Raw genomic sequence first — 22555 nt, 5'->3', positions numbered from 1 at the left:
TGTCCTAACCAATTTTTTAAAGGCTTTTACAGTATCTGATAAATGCGTTCTCAGATTTTCTTGAACATGAGCTTCATTCTTAAGCAAATCAAAACTCTTTTCCTGCTGTTTTTGAAGAGGGGATTTCCTAAATGTTTTTGGTTTGCTTTGGCATTTTAAATCATTTTGGCTTGTATAGATGTGACCTGATATTTATGTTCCATGCTGCGCGCTCAGAAGCATGAAAAGCACACTGCCTTCTAACCCTAAAAGAACGTAAGACACAAAGCTGTTCAGTAGGAGAAATTTTTCCCTGTTACTGTTTATGGAGCAGTTAAGTGTTAGTGGATTTTGTCAATTCAAGTGCTGTGTGCCTCTATAGAGGATATATAACTGAAATTGGAAAACTTGTCTATGTTTAAGAAAAAAATAATCATAAAGATGCACTCTCTCTCACTGTCCCCTGCCTTTCTGTTCATCTGCCTGCAATATAAAATCAAACTATAGTCCTGAAACATTTAAAGCACACATTTAAGCCGGGGGCAAGGAACTGAACAGAATAGATAAAACTAATATGTGTATCTTTAAGGAGACCACTCGAGTGCCATGTCTGTGGCTATAAACTTTATAAAGATGGACTCCCCTGTCAAGGGTGTGTTAAGACAGATAGTATTCCATAGCAAGTGCTGCACTGTGCCGTGTGTGTTACTGGAAGCACGAGAAGATCAGGATCGAAAGGTTTTGCGAGACAGGCTTTATAGATCCGAGTGTAATAGACTACCTCTCTGTCTACACTGCTTTACTGTTAGTGGAATCTTGCTCTTGCATGGGCTGATGAAATGCGGTCCCTTTTGTTCCATCACATATATTCTTCTCCCTTTGCCTCGACTAAACACAGTACTTTGGCCAAAAAATTGTTATAACCCTCTCAGTAAAAAGATGCAGTCAATGCGGTCAGTGTAGATTTTAAAACCAAGTTCTTTATAGATAAATTCAGTGTCAAATTAATTCAATTCACCAGCTCTTCTCTACTAAATATTTTGGCTCCTTTAGGCAGAGAAATTACAGATATTCTTCTGGACAGTCTACAAAAGAGGTTTTGGTGGCTTTTCAAGAGAATTGATTAAGGATAAAGCTAATCTATGTAATGGCTTTATCCCAGGTTCTCTTTATTTTAAACCTGGAGACTTGTTACTCCTCTCTGGTCCCATAGCATGACCCTGCATGGGGCAGAAGTTGTCTTCAAGTTCCTCAGTACCTGGTAAACCTCATATTTAGTCAGGTAAAGTCATTGCTGCTTTTTGGATCCTTGCAGTACTGTTGTGTGAAGGTCAAGCTTCACCATCACCCTCTTGTTCTGGATATGTATTGTAAACTAATTGTTTTCAGATAATACCCAAATTAATACAGATCAGGCATTCCCCCTTCTTCTCCTTAAGAGGATGTGTGTACTACTGAAATAAGTTTGTCAATTCTGTCAGATTTTGAGTTCAGTATATAAAATCCTTAGTCACCTAGATCTCTACTAAAAGGAACTACTGAAATACTGATAATTTGCACTTGGAATCATCATAGGATGGTTTGGGTTGGAAGGGACCTCTAAAGGTCATCTAGTCCAACCTCCCTGCCGTGGGCGGGGACATCTTCTACAAGAGCAGGTTGCTCAGAGCCCCGTCCAACCTGACCTGGAATGTTTCCAGGGATGGGGCATCCACCACCTCTCTGGGCAACCTGGGCCAGTGCTTCACCACCCTCAGCATAAAACATTTCTTCCTTATCTCTAGTCTGAATCTCCCCTCTCTTAGTTTAAATCCATTACCCCTTGTCCTATCCACTTCTTACTATAGTTTCTTGAAGATTATATCCATTTTCCTGAGGTCTCTCTTTTGTGTGTGAAAATTCCTATTGTAGTACAATATACATTTCTCAAGCTAGACCCACTGTAAAGTATAATCATTTTATTGTATATTGAAAGAAACGAGAAAAGCAGTTATTTCTTTAAAACTTCCCTTGCCACTTAACATGGGTCCCCGTTTCAAGCCATTTAGGAGATCCATTAAGCCACTGGGTTGCTCCTATGCATGCATTAGTAACAGACTCGGTGTAATGTGGAACAGGCTTGCTATATCATGGACACATTTATGAAGATTGATAACAGCCAGGGTTCAGTGTTAACTTTTATTGTTAAACAGGCTGCAGGAGAAACTGCCTAGTATTGCTTTTGCTTTGATTTATGAAAACGTTGCTGCATGAAAAAGACATCACATAAAATAGCTCTGCTGGCAGTAGCGTTATAAAATAGGGCCACAAGTACACCAAACAATAACTAACTATAATTATGTTCATTATTGTCTCTCTCAGCTCTCCGTACCTTTGGTAGGGTGCTTGCCCTCGCTACCACGTTAGCTTTAAAGTGGACTCACCTTTCCCACGAAGTGGGATGAGCAGGATAAAATCCTGCTGTTTTATATAGGCACTACCCCCAAAGGAGACCTTTTTTGTTTGTGCCATGAAATGAAAGAGGTCATTTAGATTTTACCTACTTGCAGAAGTGATACTAGGAGGAGGAGGAAGGGTCTTTAGAAAAAATTGCTGCTTCTGTTACAATTTCCATCACTGAGGTATTTTGCCCTAAATTATTGCTGTTCTCCTGTAAAGGTTATTTCAAACTGTGTTATATTTAGACCCCTTAAAAACAAAACCAAAAAACCCCAGCGTGATGGCAAAGATCACCAGTTTTCATCTGTAGATGGTGAGAAGAATTATTTTCTTTCTCTTAGCCTAGTACCATCCTTTGTAACAAGATGTGCTGCAGCAGGAGCAAGTTGAACTCTTCAGTTAGCGGCAATTAGCAGTAAAACTTTAGTGAGAACCAGTTGAAATCAAGGGACATGACTTGGGAAAAATTTTAGTGGTTGATCTAAAGTTTGTCAAACTTGAGATACTTTAACTAAAAAGCATTTCACTGCCAAACTATCCGAAGACCTTGGCAAAGAAAAAAAAAAGGGCAACTTAAAAATCATACGTGATAAAGTTATCAAACACAAGGCATCAGAATAACTTTCTTGGCTCAGACTGAAGTTGCATTAAATAATCCAGTGTCTCATTAATGCTGCCAGCACACAGCAAATGTGTAAGGAGAGACCTTTGTAAGATCTTTGTGAGTTGGCAATGATGTTTCCCTGCAATACCCTCTACCTTCTGGTGTTAAACTGTTTCCCAGATACCATCAAGTCTTATAATTGTGTCAGGGAAACATCCACCAGTAGGCACTGAAAAATAATTAACAAATAATGAAAAAAAAAAAGAGAAAAACATGAATGCTGTGCTTTACAACTCATCTCTCTAAGTTCAGTTCATGATTTGTTCATGGCGAGAGGTGCATTTTCCCTACTAGGATGCTAAAAAGGATGTTGAGGCATTATGTTTTAATGTTTCTATAGCACATTGTACAAGCGCATTAAAACTAAGATATATTACAGCAAGGTCCAGTACCCACTTCTTATCAGCATGATCACAGGACAATTATTACCCTTTGTGTGTGTTTGCGAACACATTATTGTTGTTGCAGCCCAGCTGATTATATTTTATGAAAAGGGTGGCTCAACAGAGCCCGGTGCGAGACCTGGGGAAGCCTTTGTAACTTATCAGAGTGAATCCAAGCCTTTTTTGTTAAATAACTTCATGTCCAAATGAAAAATTGGCATTTATTCTACTGTCTCTTAAGATCGCAACCTTCACTTCCCTCAAGTAATTATCACCCACGGGAGCAGTGATGCTTGAAGTGTTTAACTGTTGATTAACTCTACTTCTACTCATAATATCTCTTATTTTTGTGGTCAGTAACAGGCTTTTGGGCCTCTTAGGCTGAAGAAAATAGTTAAACATAGATTGCTCTAGAGAGTAATATTTGGTTAATAATGTGCCACGAGTTAGTGTCTTGTGGTGCTTTGCACTGAGTGCAGTAGTTGACCTTTGCTGTAGATGAGAAACATGCCTCCTTATTAGAACATGTTCTACAGCACCTATATAAAGGGAAAGCTGTTTTTTTAGTGTCGTAGCGTAAGGTGCTGTGAAGGGTTTATTACCGTGATTTTGGGATGATCATGTTACTCATGAGTTTACAAAGCCTGAAGTGAGTTGTATAGCTCTTGGGAAATAAGTGGCAGTAATAAATCTGCAACATGGTATGCTGTCCTGTATTTGGTTTATGCTGCTCATTTGGGGTTTCGGTCTTTGTTTAGGTCTGTCTATATTCTTCTGTGTGTGTGTGTGCGCTTTACACACACAGCGATGTAACGTTACTGTGGAAAATTTAACGTAGGGACAGGAATAAAATTAAAATCGATAAAATATCCATTGAAGTGGATAAAATGATATATTTTTTGCCACCTTCATATAGAAGCAGGTTTCAAACTGTTGCAAAATTAATTTTTCCTTTGAAAATTAGAAACACTATATTGCATTTTTACATAGTATGTAATGCTAATTAATATACCCAAGTACTCCTGCAGCAGCAATGTTGCAAACCACTGGCATCAGCCACTTCTATGAGAAATGTCAGCCAAAGCATCAATTAAAGTTCCCAAAGACGAGATCTACTTTATCATGAGCTCTAGCTAGATCTGAAGAGAGTGGTAATTCCCTTGCTGCTTGCCCAGCCTAAACCTCCATAGTGCCAAAAAGCCCCCCAAAAGTCCTCATACTAAGAACTGGCACCACCTGGTGTTGTTTGCCGTGGTGATCTTCGACTTGTCTGCTCATAAACGGCTGAGCGAGTGGAATCTTGCCAGTCTTCATTAAATAATTTTTTGGGCAGAGTAATGAGACTGAGCTCAAGTGATGCCACATGCAAACTCTAAAAATAATTTGTGATCTGAATTTACATTATGAGGCTTGAAATGCGAGCGTTGATGTGCTGATCACGTATGCATGAAAGTGGGGGGTTTTGCTCAATTCAGACCGAGCAGATTTGACTCTTGCGGTGGGATTAGTTTGGTTTTTGTTCTGCCGAGTGGTTGGACAGACTCATGTATATCTGAGATGATTGTTCTTTGTCTCTCAACTTGCCAAACTTAGGAACTGGTTTTGATCAGTGCAAGACCAAGAAGTTCTTTTTTTTTATTATATATATATATAGCATATAGGTACATTATGTGGATATAATATATTCCATGTAGATAAAACTGCTCCTTCCAGAGTTTCTTCTGATTAAAGACTCTAGTTACTACGCTATCTTTTCTACCCTGTAAAGGCGTGCATGCCCCTGTTAGAAGTCTAACATTTGTATCATTATCATCCATGTGATTGTTTATTTTAGTATCCTGGTATTCAATGAAAGCTGTTTCTTAAGCTAAAAACAAATGTGCCTCCTAAATTTGGGTAATTCCAACATGTGGTTCCATTTGCAGCTGCAAGGGCCAGCTGTGTGTAAGGTACATTTGTATAATAATATGTTGGTGTACTTTGTATTTTAAGGGGGTTTTTGTTCTCTTTTTCAGGGAGGGGAAATTTATAAATGAATAGTGGTTTGGGATAATAGAAGTCAATGAATATCAACGTAAATAAAAGTATCCGATCTAATTTTGTCTTTTGGAGTTGATGGGATTCTTGTATTCATTTGATGACTTGCTCGTCAAGCTATTTGGAGTATAAGTAGTCACAGCAGGTCAGATCAGAGGTCCCCCTAGCTTGCTGGGCAATGGCTAGGAGTGGGTATTGAGGGAATGCTGTAAATGTAGGGGAAGTATGCAGTGATACCATTTTACCTTCAAACAAGTCGTGGAGCGGGGCTTTCCTGAGCCAAACATCATATTTTTGCTTATTTTCTCTTGATGGATGTCTCTTATGTTACTGTATAATTATCTTTTGAATCCAAATGTGCTTATGATAACCCCAATACCCTCTAGCAGCGAGTACCAGCTTTTCATTATGTGTTGTTTGGAAAAGGCTTGAATTATTTTTTCATTGTAAATCTACTCTAGAAAACCTCAGTGGCTGCCTCCCTTCTGTATGCCATTGATGATTTCACAGATCCATCTCACGTTCACTTGCAATTGTCTTTCTCTAGGCTGAAGAGATCTAGTCCTAATGTAATGTCCTAAGAGTCTGAAGACTTACCTTGGCAACTAGTTCATCAGTCTAATTAGGATTCACAACCAGGAAATCTTTTCTGATCCTCATCCCAATGTCTTCCTGTTGTAAATCCCAGCCCAAGAAGGGGTTTAAGAATGTGCATAACTTTGCACATGCAAATGTGGAATTACTCACTTCTTGAAGTTCTGCTCGTGTTTATGTGCTTTGCCAGATTTGAGATCTTAAATTCTCTCTGTTAATCTTAGAGATGCTCTTTCCGCCCTGTATGCAATAAATAAGTTGTTGCAATACAAGGCATGTATTGCATTTTTGCTTATGCTAAAAGCTGAACCGATATCCTACCAACATACCAGGTGTTTTACCAGGTGGGAAACATTCACTAGGTAAAAAAAAGAAAAAAAGCATCTAAAAAGGTCAATAGTACTATCTGCCAGTCTTAGCTGTTAAACCAGGTTTTTGTCAACATATTGAACTTGACTTAGTACTCTCTGGACATGATTAAATGTCTGTCTTCAAGCAGTATGTGTGTGTGAATGTGCTGGAATGTGTCTTTCCTCCTCTTCTCATCTCCATCCTTAAATTTCAAAGGTCAGAATGTTTGAAATAGATTTTTATTTTCTTTTAAGAAGGCTGGGTGAGAGATGAAATAAATGAGAGGATGACAAACATTTGCCTGTGGTTTTGTCAGTGCCGGGATTTTAGGCGAAACAGTCTAAAAATAACACGGGCAATATTAACACTAGAGATAATCACTACTGGCACAAAAGATACATATATCAGCAGGCGGAGTAAGTTGTATTCTGACTTCTGCATAAGTCTTTTATTTACTTTGACTACACACATTTACCGTTCTCGATTGTAGAGCCGAAACGACTTTGGTTTTCTTCCACCGTTTCATCAGAGACTCATTAGGCAAATTCTTCCTTTTACGCCTTTTGGGAAAGTCACACTATGTAGTCATGTGTAAATAAAAGCAAGAATCAACCCTACAGTACTTGATCTTTTGCTGGCAGCACTTCCCACACGGTAATTTTGAGGGCTCTGTGTGGGCACAGTTTGATTATGGACTGCTTCATAACATCAGTTGTAGATATTCAGAAATCAGATCTGTGCTATTACTTCCAAATGATTTTTAGAAGAACATAACCATTTGGTTTGTGCTTTCCATGTTTCATAATGCACTTTCAAGCCATCACCTACTTAATGTGCGAAGACAATTTTTAAAAATAATTTAATATAAAGAGTAAATTAATTAAAAAACTAAAAATAATGGTGCAGCAGTAAGGACCTTCATTATCATATGCCCTTTTGTCTCTTCTCCCCGTTATCTGTTTTGCAACTATTTTCTATACTATAAACAAGTCCTGCGAACTCACTCAGCAGAGGTGCTGCTGGAAGGGGCTCTTTTTGGATGAGGTAATCTTAAAAAAAGAATAACCCCCTCACCACCACCTTTTTGTGTCATGATGGAAAATAGCAGTGTCTTGCTGCTGTTTCAGACTTGTCACTTACACTTCATCTCTGAGCTGACCTTCTCTCTAGGTCTTCTCGGCTAGGCTTACATTTTGCTCTTGCTGACTCTTTATGCAAAATATCTCAAACATGGCCTTTCTTGTCCATCTGCTCAGCTAAATCCATCACAACTCAGGCTACCAGCTGCTGCAACATTTTTTTGTATTATTTTTGTTTGCCCCCTGGCCATGAGAAGTGAAATCTTGCCCTGATGATGGCTGTTGAAAGCAGTGCTGCAGATAATTTCCTACCCCTGTGTTCACGTCGTCTCCTTTCATCCTGCCACCGGCTTCCCCATCAATGTTATCCCGTGCAAGTCACGCGTCTTTGCTTTTGAAGCCCTGCATGTCCCATTTCTGCTTCCCTGCTGTTTCCAATTCCCTATTTACTTTCTCTCTGAACCACTCGGGACACCACCTTCCATCCCTCACTCATCCACTTTTCAAACAAGCACCAGGTTTTGCTGTTTCTCAGGAGGAATTTCTGCTAGATGTAACAACGTTAATTGATTAACTTCCCACAAATCCCTCTAAAAATCCTCTCGGTTGCTCATAAAGCACTTGAAAACAGTTAGACTGTTGCTATACTTAGCAGGCTGCCTATCGCGAGAATACAGATTGCCTCAGTTTCCTTGTTTCACCATCAGTTTGTTGTTTCTTATCTTTGTGTGCATTACAAGCACGTTGAGAAAAGAAACATCCTCCTCCTGTTTTTTTTTCTTTGCATGCTACCTAGCGCAGTTGGGGTCTGGTCACAGCGTGGCTCCTCTCCTACATCGCTAGGAGTAAATAAAACAGGTCAGGACATCGTCTCCAGGGCTCTCCTGTGCTGGTGCCTTGGGTCTAATTGGCAGCACATTCGTTTATAGGGTTTCGTTTTGGAGCTAACACTTCCTTGGACAACACCGGGCATGACCCGGGGAACAGCACACGCCGGGGACCGTCCCCAGTTTGCGGTTTGGACATGGATGCGCTGAGCTGCTTGTTTGGAGGGAAAGGCAAGATTTTACATTTAAGAGATGCAGGTTGTGCTGTATCGTGCTGCTTGGCCTTGGACCCAGAGGATCATCTGTGGTCTGTTTTATTATTAGTACAGAGGTAGCCTCAGATGCCAAGGGTTACACAAAGAAAAACAGACACTTTTGATAGGTGTCAGCATTTTAACGAGGAATAAAATTAAGCCTTGGATACTTCTGGCCATCTAATGGCACTATTTTTTGTATTGCATGCTGGGTTTTTGTTGCTATTTTTTTTCCCATATTTTATGACAATTGCCTGAAGTCCTGATCTGGTGGGATTATGCCAGATACCTGCACAGTTGGAAACTCATCAGCGATTCAGATTCCTTCAGTCAGAATGTCAGTTTTATCACAAAACTTGTAAAGCTTACCGTGGTGATTTCAAATTTCCTCTTTAGTAGACATTTTGTTTGAATGCCATGAAGGGGCTCCTTTCTCGGTGCCCCCAGGAGTACAATAAGCTATGCTCTTTGAGAGAGGCTAGATGAGTACAAAGTTACCTTCATTAAATTTTCTCTTCGTGCTTTAGCATAGAATATTTCTTTTTAAAACTCTCTCTCATTTTCTTTTGTGTTTTCATCTTATTACCTTTATGAGATTGCGGTGTATCAGCTTGATGGAAAAGGTGGGTGCGCGGCTCCCTCGGAGGTTTATTCCAGCACACAGAAATATTCTGCTAGCACGTGAGGTGCTTGAGGAGCAGCTGGAAAAGCGAAAGCAGATCAAGTAATTGTAAACTTAATAAAAACACGTCGTTACTAGCGTGCCATGTGGCGCACAGTGCAGATCAGTCTGCTGTTGATACTGACTTTTGCTGAGAAAGGCATTTTAGATTTCATGTGTGTTGATTTTGTAGTTATTGAGTTGCACTGAATGGAGATGATGGAGATCTGTCAGGGTTCCCTGGCAGTCCTGAGGCACTACTACCTTGTGTATTTTTCCTTCAGTTTAGTTGTGAAATTTCCAAGTGATTAAAAAAAATAAAATAAAATAATGGGGTACTTGCCCTGCCACGTGTCCCAAAATACTGATCTCTCTGTCGGGGCACAGGATAGTTCAGGGAAGGGAGCTCCTGCTCGAAGCAGGGCCAGCTCTGGGACCAGACCAGGTCACTTTATCCATGCAGGTATTTAAAACCTCCACGTTTTTACTACAGATTCCACATAATTACTGATTTTGCACTATCTACCTTTTCGTACAAGCTTTTTCCTCAGCCAAGCCCCCCCAGACCCTTAAATGCTTCTGTAAAATTACCCTTATTTATAGGAACATTAGAGAAGTTCTGTTTTAGGGAGATATTTCATTTCCCTTTTGAGGAGTTTCCTTGCTGTTGGCTGTTTCTGACCATCCATCTGGAGTTGTGTCATCCATCACCAAACAGAAATCAATCGCAAACCCTTCGGTGGGGTTACCATAATGGACATTGAAACCTTCTTTCCTGAACGGGAGATCCTGCAGCACGTGGTTTATGGCCATCTAATGTTAGACAGTAATCTCATTTAGCGTTTTCCCAAAAGCGCAAATAGTGCATTAGGGTAGCGTAACAAGCGCAGCAGATCAATACGGGGACGGTGCTTTCCTTCAACAGATTAATCCAAGAAAATGGACTTTGTTGACTTGAAGGAAGTGGCCCTGTTCGCATTGACCTGCGTCAGGTCTGCAGTGCCTGGAAGGACAGGCAGTGGGCTGAGAGCATGTTTTGAAAAATCACCAGTGAAAAGTCCTAGTATGAAAACAAGTAACTGTGGGGCAGGAGACGACGTGTCTTACAGGGCTCCGATATGGTTGGCAACGTAAAGAGTCCATTGAAGCATTCAAATAAGGAATAATGCGTGACTTTGAATGGTTACTAATGGCACAGCTCAGGGAAAAAAGCAATCAAAAAAGCTCCTTAATGTGGGTTAGAGTACCCCCGTTGAAAAGGCTTTAAATACATTTACAGAATTTATGTAGCAAGTGTAGAGCAGCCCATTTCCTTCACTCTTCACCTTTATATAAGAAGTCACTTTAAAATCACTTGTGAATAAAGGCACAGCTAGATTTACTGTGTGTATTTTTTGTTAACTCATGGTCTATTGTATTGGTTTATCAATCCAGACCAGGGTTTCAGGCATTTAAAATGAGCTCTGGTTTAGGTGGACCTAAATCATCACCGCTGTGAGTCTTCGTACGTGGTGCTTCCTCTTGTACTCCATCCCGATACAGACCCTGCCATAATCAGTCGGTGTGCAGCAGTTTATGGTCATACATTTTGATGCCTAACATGCTTTTGAAGTGCTTGCTGATATCAGCAGAGGGGGGATTAAGGGAAAATCCTCATCCATAAGAGTCTACAGAAGTTTGAACTTTCAGATCATAAAGTGTGTAAGCACCTGGGACTGCATTTAAATTCTGTTTTAGGCGTTTCACAGTTGTACGGTAATGAATGAAAAGAGTAAGAGGAATGCTTTATATAGGTATATACTGTAAAATCAAGGCAACTTAACATTCCTTTTTTTTGGTACTACATCTTGAGTGATTACCAAGAAGTCATTTCCCCTAAGGAACAGCATTGTGCTTCGCGTTTCACTTTCTTACGGTAGTAAAATAGAGATCTGCCGTGGCCAATCAGCAAAGTAAGAAAGAACAGAATATTCATCTGAGGATACTGTGGCTGACAAGTCTCATTTTTTTTGCGATGTTATTGAACTGAAAATAATGTGGGCTGGAATGGATGTTAGAGCAGCCACTGTCAGGCTTTCCTGGTAGGGTAAGTGGGAAGGTTTGTTACGTATACAGTCCACATGCATAAAGCAAATGGTTGTTTTCAGGGAATTTTCTACATTTCTACATTTTCATGTGTTACTTTCTACCACTGAAATAGTTTCTCTTTGGTGTGAAAGGGTGTTAACTGCGATTTGATTGTCTCTTATAGAAATGAGTACCTTAAAAAGTATTTGTAAAGTAAATATCCCCTTAGCTTAAAATTTCAGTGGATATTTCATCTCTGAAACACTTTGCCAACCCCTTACTTTTGAAATAGGAAATTGTATTCCCATTTTAATTCTGTGGCATTACCAGTGTGGATAACATTTTATAGATTAATACAAATGACAAGATTTTTGTCCAAAAGAGGTTGGATTTTACAGGACAGACTAAAGAAGCTTGCTTTCCTTTGGCTTCCGTTGAAGGCAAAAAGTGTAGTGCATCAGCCAAAAAGATGACAAGAGTAATGAGTCCATACAGTAAAGAAAATAGGCAAAATTCCAAAATAACTTGCACATTTGGTGTCATGATTAGAGTTGAGGTGATGGGAAGGAGGATGCACCAAAAATAGAGGCTACCATCAGATCAGCAGAAGTAGGTTGTGTAATTTGCTGATGGTAGCAGGGTTTTTATATTCTCGAGGTCAGCCCAATGGGTGATTTCACTTTTATGCAGGAGCAATATTTAATAAGTAGTAAGATGATATGGTCATAGGGCTATATGGCAATGAAGCTTTCCTGTGGCTCCGCGACTGTTTTTCTAACGTAGGTGAGATCAGATCTGCTTCGTCATTGCTGGGATCTTCAGTTAAAGATGTGTGCTCATATGAAGTTGGTTGTTAATTTTTTCTGCCTGCTGGAACCTGAGTACTGGATCAAGAGAACACTTGTGGTCCTAATAGCCAAACTTCTGCAGCTCACCTTGATGTTTGTGTCTGGTGTTACCCACTTTATAGCCCAAATAGCTCTAGAAACAGCCTTTGTTTATAATTTTAAAGTGTTTTCCTTCACTTCTATTGTTTAGTTTACTTCCTTAAAAAAAAAAAATTAAAAAGAGAGTTGCACATCTTTCCTGAAATCTTTTTGAGAAGGAAACCAAAATGTTCTTTTCTCTTTCCCCAGGCGATACGAGTCTCATCCAATCTGCGCTGATCTGCAGGATAAAATTCTACAATGTTATCAGCAACACGCTCAGGAGACCCTCAGCTGCTCTGCCCTGGCTAGCCAGTACCTGCGTTGTGTCAATCATGCCAAACAGGTGGGTATAGAAATATTGCCACTGAATTAATGGTGGAATGAGGAAGAGAGGAAGACTATTGGATTATCCAATTAGTCCTTCTTACATGCTAAAGCAGTACTGTTCCCAGTATGTATGTTCTCACAAGCTCTGCGGAGCCCACTTTCAATTTATTTAAATGCTAGGGTTTCCATCTCTTCCCTTGGGGAGCTCTTGTTCAGTGTAGTAGCTCTCGCTGTTGGCAGATATTTCCTGGTATCTGCAGTTTTAGCAGTAAAACAAGGGGATTAAACCACCTGGTACTACTTGTCATAAATATGACCTCTTTCAAGAAATGAACGGATGTCTCAAACTAGATCGCTCACCGGTTGGAAGTCTTGATTTTTTTTATTTTATGTACTCTGAGAGTCTAATACTACCGTTTACCTGGTCTTGCCCTCCTCTCATCCGATTTGCTAGGATATGGGTTGGTACTGCAGATTATAAACTTCAATGCTTTATTAGTGCAGCATAAGGGAAAATGATAGTAATATATACATCTTTCAGTTAAAAGAAGCTAAAATTTCTAAACGTGATTCTTTTTCAACAGCTTACATCTTTCAGATATAGAGATGCATATGTTGACCTCGATTGTGTTCTTAAAGAAGCCAGTTGCAGATGTGCTTATAGGCTATATATGTAGTGTACGTTAAAAGTGCTTAAATAAGTCTGTTGATCCTTATTTCTGCTAAAATCTACAAGGTAATATTTGAACATGTGAAAACGTGTGTGCTACTGTGTTAGCAGAGACCCAGCAAGAATGTCTAGTATTTGATAATGATGATAATTTTCACTTGAGTTAATTCTGCCTGTACGGAAAAGTAGTAAGACTTTGACTGTAATCATTCACCGTGACCTTTTTGCTGTTACACTGGTGCAGTCTTGCTCTGGTATTACTGAAGATCTTAGAATCACAGAATCATAGAATAGTTTGGGTTGGAAGGGACCTCTAAAGGTCATCTCATCCAACCCCCCTGCCCTGGGCAGGGACATCTTCAACTAGAGCAGGTTGCTCAGAGCCCCGTCCAACCTGACCTGGAATGTTTCCAGGGATGGGGCATCCACCACCTCTCTGGGCAACCTGTGCCGGTGTTTCACCACCCTCAGCATAAAAAATTTCTTCCTTATCTCTAGTCTAAATCTACCCCCCTTTAGTTTAAAGCCATTCCCCCTTGTCCTGTCACAACAGGCCCTGCTCAAAAGTCTGCCGCCATCTTTTTTATAAGCCCCGTTTAAGTGTCGAAAGGCTGCAATAAGGTCTCCCCGAAGCCTTCTCTTCTCCAGGCTGAACAACCTCAACTCTCTCAGCCTTTCCTCATAGCAGAGCTGTTCCATCCCCCTGATCATTTTTGTGACCCTCCTCTGGACACGCTCCAACAGGTCCGTGTCTTTCTTATGCTGAGGACTCCAGAGCTGGACGCAGTGCTCCAGGTGGGGTCTCACCAGAGCGGAGTAGAGGGGCAGAATCCCCTCCCTCGACCTGCTGGCCACGCTTCTTGTGATGCAGCCCAGGGTACGATTGGCCTTCCGGGCTGCGAGCGCACATTGCTGGAGTTAACACTGCTTGTGGTCTAGTGCTATGTAAAACATGGTAGGAGCCAAGGGTTGTGTGGCGATGCTAAAGCTGTTCCTCAGTCCGCAGCACTTCATACATTTGTGCGGTGCTATTATTGTTAATTCTTTGTGTATATAGTTAGTACGCTCCTTTTTGCACAGGCAGCCTGCCTGGCTTGGCAGTGCTGGAAGACAAACTCAGCTCACAGCTGTCGCGTGGTTGTTCTCTGAACAGTGCAGGACGAGGACAATTTGTGTGGCTGTCCGGGCAGCTCTAAAATCAGTTTGTGATTATTAAACGTTGTTGTCATCAGTGAAAACTTTAAAGAGGATCCATATCCACAACATATAAAAGTCAATGAGATCACCCTGTCCTTTTCGAATTCGCCTCCTGCGGTATATCCTTTGGTGTTCCTCCTGTGCTCTTGTTAATGCACCAAGCTCCTGAGCTCCTTCATTTCCTTAAAAACTCTACAGCCTACCAGATAGCCCTGCTCATGAAAAATTTTCCTGATCTCCTAGCCTGAGGCTTTTTTTTCATAAAGCTACTGACACTTTATTAATTTCGGAAAGGTGGTTGAGCCGTGCTCAGACACCCAAGCGTGAGCAGTGCAACCAGCTTTGTCCAGGTGCCTTCCCTGGGCACAGGAGCTGCTGTGGCTCCAGCCAGCAAATTTTGCTCATCCACTTCTTCCCTGAGCTGTACAGTTCTCCACGACCTTTTGAACTGGATTTTTTTTTTCTTTAAATTGAATGGTGGGGTTTTTTTAATTAATTCCTACTATGACAAACAATAATTGCTGCGTATATTTATTTTTTCTAAGTTTTCTCTTAGTTTGATTTCTGTATTCCAAAATTCAGTCTGAAGTTTCTGGACCATGGGTATTTCTGAGACATTTTAGAAAAAAGACCAGTGAATAATATTAGGTTGTTATGTAGTGGACTAGATTTTTACCATGGCTTGCATCATCTGGGATACTAATTTACTGTACGTATAATTCTATATTATTTTAAAAGTAACTAGAAAATTTAGATTAATTAGTTATACATGTTTAAGCTATAGCTAAAGTTTGTATCCGATAGGAATTTCTTCAGAAGGCTATGATGAGGATAAATTAATTCATGTTCAGAAGGTGCAAGAAAAGGAAATTGCATAAATATGAGCATTAGATTTTCAAACCCTTTTAAACACCTTTTTTGTTGAAGATCTTCAACCAAGCCTGTCAAGTAGTTAAAAGTGTTTCCTAAATGCTTCTTATTCTCTTTCACACATGCTTCAAGTTGAGAATTCGGAGAGGTTTCTCTCTTATGGTAACAGAGAAAGAGAAGCCTTTTATGATGGAAATATTTGCAAGCAGGAACAATTGTTTTTCATAATGAACATCAGTCCTCTATAGCTCATCCTCCATGTGTTGCAGCTGTAATTGTAATTATTTTCACTCGCTGATTGCCCAGAGGTCCAGACAAACAGTTACTTTGAAATAATTGCTAGACGCCGTTATAAAATACTGCAAAATTACCTACTGTGTGTGCTTGGTCGGAAGACAGAGGAGTGGGATAAATAGCAGATTCAGAAATGAAAAAGTTAACTGACACTGGCTACAAGAAGCAAACAAAGAAGAAAATTTGCTAGAGGGAATAGACCAAGATATTGAAAACCAAATAAGTTAACTAATCCGATTTCCTGGCGGTGAGTCTGGGCACTTGTGCTCAGGCTGAGCACACTCTGTGCTTTTCATGAATTGAATTTATTGACTCCTCTTTCTTTCCTATCTTGCTTATAATTATCTCACCCTCTCTTCTGTATGCTCCTTATTTCTCATCCTGTCTGTAATCTCATGTCTCTATCTGTCCTTTTCTCCCCTTGTTAGAAAGGCCCAGAGGGCTGTTAATGCAGAGGAGTTTGACACATTGTTGTATCTTCACTTTAAATCTTTTCCCAAAGTCATGAGAAGCTAGTGAGACAAATTAAACTCTATTATTAATGTTTGCATTTTATTATAATAGTAATGGAGAGAAAAACCTATTTAATGGAGCCGTTGAGGGGAAGATACTAGGATTGTCTGTGGCATGTATTTGTGCTCCCACTGCTGAAGTAGCTCCAACCAGACCAGTCACTGCACTAATACGGACCGTCCAGTGGCATTTTTATCACTTATCCTAGCCTGCTGTCCACTGATATGGACAAGGTGGCTGTTAAAATACCCTTTTTTTTTTTTTTTTTTCTCTTTTTTTCTTCCATTTTTCTTCCCCCCCTGCCCCCAGGGCTACAGGGAGTCCTAATTCCTATATGGAAACACAACCAGACTATAGCTTAATGAAGTCTGTGCAATAGTTTCCTATTAGACCATTGAATTTCACAGGGATGCAAGTCTCTGCAGGCAGGTTAGATTTGAAAGTACTTCAAAGAATGATACCAGCAGCTGCTGGTGTCTGACAGCCTGGCTACAAAATGTTATCCTTCAGCCTCGTTGTAACCATTATTTTACTTTGTAGGATGGAGTGGTCCTTAATCATGCGTCCTAGTCAGAATAAAACCATATTTTTAGCCTCATCCTCCAGTATTTTTACTAGATAACATCTTCCAGTCTAATAGAAAAATATGTAAAATCAGTGTAGCTGGAAACACTGTGAACTGAAACACAGTAAGAAGTCACTGTCTTTTATGGCCACCATTTAAGACTACCTTGATTGAAGGAAGCTTATTATGGAAGAGTCAGACCAGGTTCCCTTCACACCTACATTGGTGTAATGAAACAAACACAAGAAAAAAATTTTAAATACGTGAAGTGAATTTGTAGGTGCTGTTAAATGGCAAGAGTCAGTAAAGAACATGAAAAAAACCCCAAAATGTAGACAAAACCAAAGCAAGCCCTGGGACACTCCCAGTTGTCCGAAGATGAAATTTTGTGGGCAGAAATATGCATGTGATGAACAAATACCTGCGATTTCTTTCCTTAGGACACTAAATGAAAGAAAAGTAACAGGATTTTTCTCAGATCTTTTGGGAATTTCCTGCGTTAACTTATGCAGCGTTAAATTTACGTAAAGTTAATATTCAGCCCAGTGATGCCTTCGAGCAAGTTTCTGTAATACCACTGCAAAAAGATTCTTCCAGGTAAAGTAGCCTTCATCAGTTTTACAGGAATCTCCGTGGGGATGCTGTCAAACTGAGATTGGAGATTTTGTTAACTAATAAAAGTTTCCCTTATTTTTGTTCGTAATAGCACCTAGGGAGCATAAAACCGACTCCTTTTATTTTGACAGCGTGTACTTCTCTACCATGAATTCTGGAGAATATTTGTGATCACAAGGACTTTTACCATCTTTTCACGTGCACACTGTCCTGCTCCTTGGTACACCTCGTAATCCTTGCAGAAACACTGCTTGATCTAGTTGAATGGTTTGCCAGGTTATTTTTAGAAACAGAGGTTTTTCATTCCCTTTATTTTTAATTCTCCTGAGCCCTAACTTCTGTGTCTCTGACAACGCAGTCCAAACTCGCAAGACAATGTGCCCTGTCTGGCCAGGTACTGCTGCTCAAATACTTGAATCAGCAGTTTGTAGGTCTCTGTAAGATTTCAAGGTTTACATTTGGGCTTGCTACTGGCATAAGCCCTAAAAATTATCAAATCCCTTCCTGCCATTTCTCACAAGGAGACTCATAATTACTGTCTTCCCCGTTTTATGGATTTTGTAGGCAAGAACAACAGATTGCCTTGGTCGATGTCATAGTCCTCCAGTGAACCTAGATGGCCTCCAGCATGCTTTTACTGCCTAGCCTGTCAGTGTCCTGTTAGTTCCCACTTTCTGTTCTCCGTACTGATCTAGACAAGTAGTATCCATACATGTGCTCGTTTCTGCAGACCCTTTATTTCTAGATCATGGCAGTAGGAAGTTCTTAGTAGAGCCCTACATACTGTCCTTGCAAGTCTTCATTTTCGCGGTAGAGGCCAGGAACTCTCTGAAGAGTCAAGGCCTTGATGGCAGAGCTTTCTGGTGTGGCAGGAGGAATAACTCTTGGACTGCTTGACAGATTGTCGTGGTTTAACCTCAGTTGGCAACTAAGCACCACGCAGCCGCTCGCTCACTCCCCCCCCCTCCCAATGGGATGGGGGAGAGAATTGGAAAAGCACGTGAGAAAAACTTGTGGGTTGAGACAAAAACAGTTTAATAATTGAAATAAAATGATAATGATAATAATATGATAATAGTAATAATTCACAAAGCAAGTGAAGCACAGTACAATTGCTCCCCACCCGCCGACCGATGCCCAGCCAGTCCCCGAGCAGTTCCCCAGTTTATGTACTGAGCATGACGTCACATGGTATGGAATGTCCCTTTGGCCAGTTTGGCTGTGCCCCCTCCCAGCTTCTTGTGCACCTCCAGCCTTCTCAGTCGGTAGAGCATGGGAAACTAGAAAGTCCTTGGCCAGTGTAAGCATTACCTAGCAACAACTAAAACATCGGTGCCTTACCAATTTTGTTCCCATCCTAAATCCAAAACACAGCACCGTACCAGCTACTAGGAAGGAAATTAACTCTATCCCTGCTGAAACCAGGACACAGGTCTGTACTTTTAGCTCTTGGTGGCCTGGCTGTGCACAGGAGGTGATTAATGAAGCTCAGGGTCAGTGCAACATGTTTAGACTATCGAGATTTTGATTATGACTCAGAACACAGGAAGGAGGTAGGTAGGGGAGATCCTTAGTGTTGTATGACTTCAGGATGTATTTCCTCAAGTATGTAATTGCTGGGAATGGGATTTATCTCATTGTAAGGTCACACGTTTTAATTTCCTTAATAGCCATAGCACTAGAGCCATGGTAGCATTAGGATGGATGAAAAGGAATCATTACTGCAACTCTTCAGGCCTCCAAATGGCTGGCTCGTTGAGTCCTCGAATAGCTTCATTCTGCTTCTGTGACTTGTCTCTGTGATGCTGTGTATGTTGACAATGTTTCTTTTTCTATATTTTTATTTAAAAAATTGCAAATCCTAGGAAGGAATTGTAGCCAAACTTCAGGGAGTCTCTGGAACAACTTTGAGTTACTGAAATATGTGTTTCTCCCTCTCTCCTCCCCTCCCCCCTGACCATTTTCTTAGCAGAGCATGCTTGGGAGAGGAGGATAAAGGCATTGTCCAAATCAAGCACAAGACCATCAACTCTAATTTCAGCAGAAGAGCATTTTTTCCCAAGAATGATATGACAGCCCATTTACAGGGCAGACCAATAAAGAGAAGAACTGGAAGAGCCATTTCAAGAGCAGCAGCCATCACGGCTCAATCAGTGTGACCATTTGAAAAGCCAAGACCTGTATCTTATTACATCAGAAATCATACATCCGAAGATACTGTTCAGTCTTAGTAAAATCCACTTACGGGTGATTGAAGGAAGGAAAAGAAAAGAACCTTTCACTGACCTTAGAAAGGGGAAATATCCTTCAAATGCTGCTATTTCATTGTAGAATCTCCTCAAAAACTTCTCGCTGTCAAAGGCACGGGTATGTAACACTTGGTGTGCCGGGACATGGCGGTGCTTTGTGAGCCAGTCAGCTGCTGCTCCTCACTGTGCAGCCTGTAGTCGTTGCTCGTATTAAAGTTTTCCTTACAACGTATAATGATGTAAATTGTGCTTTAACTTATTTCACAAATTATGTAACTTAATGAAGTCTCTCTCCAGGCCTTCTGCTGGAATGATGTTAATGATCTGACACTTAAGATGTAACATGGCCTTTATTTACGTGAAATGATTCTGTTGTGCTCCTTGCTCCTATCAAGTACTGACGAATATGCCTCGCTCTGTACCAACAATAAATATATTTTATGCACAAGATTGATGCTTCAGTCTGTCTCTCCTTCCATTTCTCAGAGGCGGATGGTGTTCCCTCTGCTGTGTCAATCATGTTTTTCCAGCAGATGTTATTGCTGAAGCTTTAAAGCATAGACTTCTATGCATAACCAACCTTGATTTCAGGAACGGTACTTACATATAACTGTTTTCCACCACAGCAACCTAAAAGGATCCCACGTGCTAGTGTGTTGCGATTCATGCACCACCAGTTTCCTTTCTTGGAAAGTATTTGTGAATGAAAGGGCAATCCAGTGCCCAAAACTGCAAGCCATCTTTATGCAAGTACCCAGTTTCCTTTAGTTCTTTTTGTTCAGATAACGACTGCTGCATTCATCTTATCAAGCAATTGTAGAAAAGCTTTTTACACAATAGTAACAGTAACAGTGTCAATTGAGCAATGCATCTAGAGCCTTCTGCTATTTATTTACCTGTTCTGTTTCTCTAATTGGCTATGTTTGAACGGCATCCTACTGTACAACTGCGATGTTGAGTGCACCTGCGGATCTCATTTATATTCAAAATATTGCCAGTGACTCTCCTATTCTAATTATCGAGATGCTTTGTGAGTACTGTTTAATTAAGGAATTTTTTTTACATGTGAAGCAACTGTAATATCAGTAGGAGAGGAAGATCCTGGAGTTCAATGTCAGGTGCCAGGTAAACTGCTTGAGAGAAATAATAGGGACATAAGCGACGTGTTTACATGGTGACTTGCTGTAGTGTTTACAAATCAGCTAACTCACAAATTCTCCTTTATAATGTTCTCTTTTGTAACAGAGAGCCAAGAAGTTGGCAGATCCATCCTTGCCAGACTTAGAATTGGCAGTAAAATGCAGCACAGAGGAAAAACAGACGTTTTTAAGGCCAGATGATTCTGTAAAATCGGGAGAAGAGCTATGTTGGGAAGGAAGGTCTCTGTTATTGCCAAATGTTTATTGGTTTCCCATCCTGACAGCCTTGAGCAATGGGAGTCAGTCTTGCTTGCTTTGTTCCAACTGTGTTTCGGGCTTCATTTGAGATGTTGTGTTCTTTAAACATCTTCTGTATCATCAGTAGCGGCATCTCTAGTGTGTGTTGCTTGAGCTCGGGGGATGCTGGTTGCGGCAAACAGGGTGTAGACTTTAAATTGCCTGCGTTGTGGACAACTTTTGACTTTAAAGTAGAACAGCAGTTCTGAATGTTCCTGGAGTGAGCTTCAGTTTGCCACCTCTTCTGCCTTTACCAGCCCTCCTTCTGCGTACCTGCATCCTAGTCCTTTCGTCAGTCTTTGACTTATTCCTTCTCCCCCCTTGCTGGTATGGACGTCAAGGAGGACACCGTTCTTTTGAAAACAGAGTTGAGAGGTGGTGTTGGACATTTCTGCTCAAGGAAGCAGTAGGTCTGCCTAGAATAGAGACATTTGCCATCTTTCATTTTGAAACTGGACTAATGATACTTATAAAAAAAAACTGAAAAAAGCAAGGTTGGTAGGATCTGAAGAAGCACAAGCAAGAGGACTGTGTGTCTGCAGGTTACTGTTTATGGTACTGGGGGGAAGGAGGAAAAGTGCTGGGTCTAGTCTGTTCTGGACAATGTTCTTCCAGCCAAGGCTTACCTTGTAGTTGCATTTCAAGACTGAAAATCTTTCAAGTTTCCCATTTTTCTATTTTTTTAGAATGGAAAAACTGTGGGGAGGTCTCCCTCCTTCTCAGAAATAACCGGAGCTCTCTAAGATTGCTCACTGCCAAACTGAGAGTTTGAACTCAGCTTAATGGATCCTGATCTCGGAAGGGATGACAGGGATGATATTCTCTAGGGATGACAGATGAAGGCATGACACTCTGCCCATGGAAGAGAATAATTTCAGATGTTCTTGTTGGTCATTCGCTCTGATCAGCTGTAACCAAAGGGCAATTTTACCTGGGGTTTTAAATGGAAAAGCAGTATTGTAACAGCTAAATCAAAGCTTTCCATTGTTCTTTGCTCAGTGTCTGTGGAACAAATCACAAGTCTTTCAATGGTGTCAAAATAATCACTGCTATCCTACTCTCATGTAATTTAGCGGTGCTAGACTCTTTCAAATACTAGACTTACTTTCCTCAGGAGTCGTCTGTGTCTGAGACAGATCACGTAACCTTGCAGCATTGGGTTTTTTTTTTTCACCTGTTAGGATATCCCTGCATTACAGTTTTAAGCAGATATTTGGAATTAGCTTTGATATGGAGATGGCTACGGGTTGGGATAAATTTTGCAGCTCGCTGCTTTGTTCTCTTTTAGGTCCTGTGCCCTTTTTGAGAGAATCTAAAGGGGGGAATGGAGTTTCAGGTGGACTCCGTCTGATGGAGTTACGTGTCATCTCTCAGGCTGAAGAATCGAGAGGAGGGGAAGCCTTCCCCTTTTCTATCCTGTTTGTTTTCCTTTCCAAAATAACAGAAATTCTAGGCAATATTCTTCGCTGCAAACTATTGCAAGGCCTTCCCCTCAGCTACAAATGCTGATGGGGTTTGAGCAAGGCAAACCAATTATTTCTAGTGTTTTCTTTAT

At 40.6% G+C, this 22555-nt stretch overlaps 1 protein-coding gene across 1 annotated transcript in view; it reads left to right on the top strand.

Annotated features, from left to right (window-relative positions):
- The window catches only part of CHCHD3 (coiled-coil-helix-coiled-coil-helix domain containing 3), a 164313-nt gene extending 144299 nt beyond the window's left edge, over positions 1–20014 (top strand). The window contains exons 6-7 of the mRNA XM_009328696.1: positions 12472–12607; positions 19285–20014. Coding sequence (XP_009326971.1) covers positions 12472–12607; positions 19285–19311 — 163 coding nt within the window. The 3' untranslated portion in view covers positions 19312–20014. The remainder of the gene's footprint in view (positions 1–12471; positions 12608–19284) is intronic.
- The last annotated feature ends 2541 nt before the right edge of the window (positions 20015–22555 follow it).

This window comes from Pygoscelis adeliae, unplaced genomic scaffold (genome assembly GCF_000699105.1).
Source record: "Pygoscelis adeliae isolate BGI_AS28 unplaced genomic scaffold, ASM69910v1 Scaffold207, whole genome shotgun sequence".
Taxonomy (NCBI): domain Eukaryota; kingdom Metazoa; phylum Chordata; class Aves; order Sphenisciformes; family Spheniscidae; genus Pygoscelis; species Pygoscelis adeliae.
Note: the sequence above shows the minus strand (reverse complement) of the source record. Positions and strands in the feature narration are given on the sequence as shown.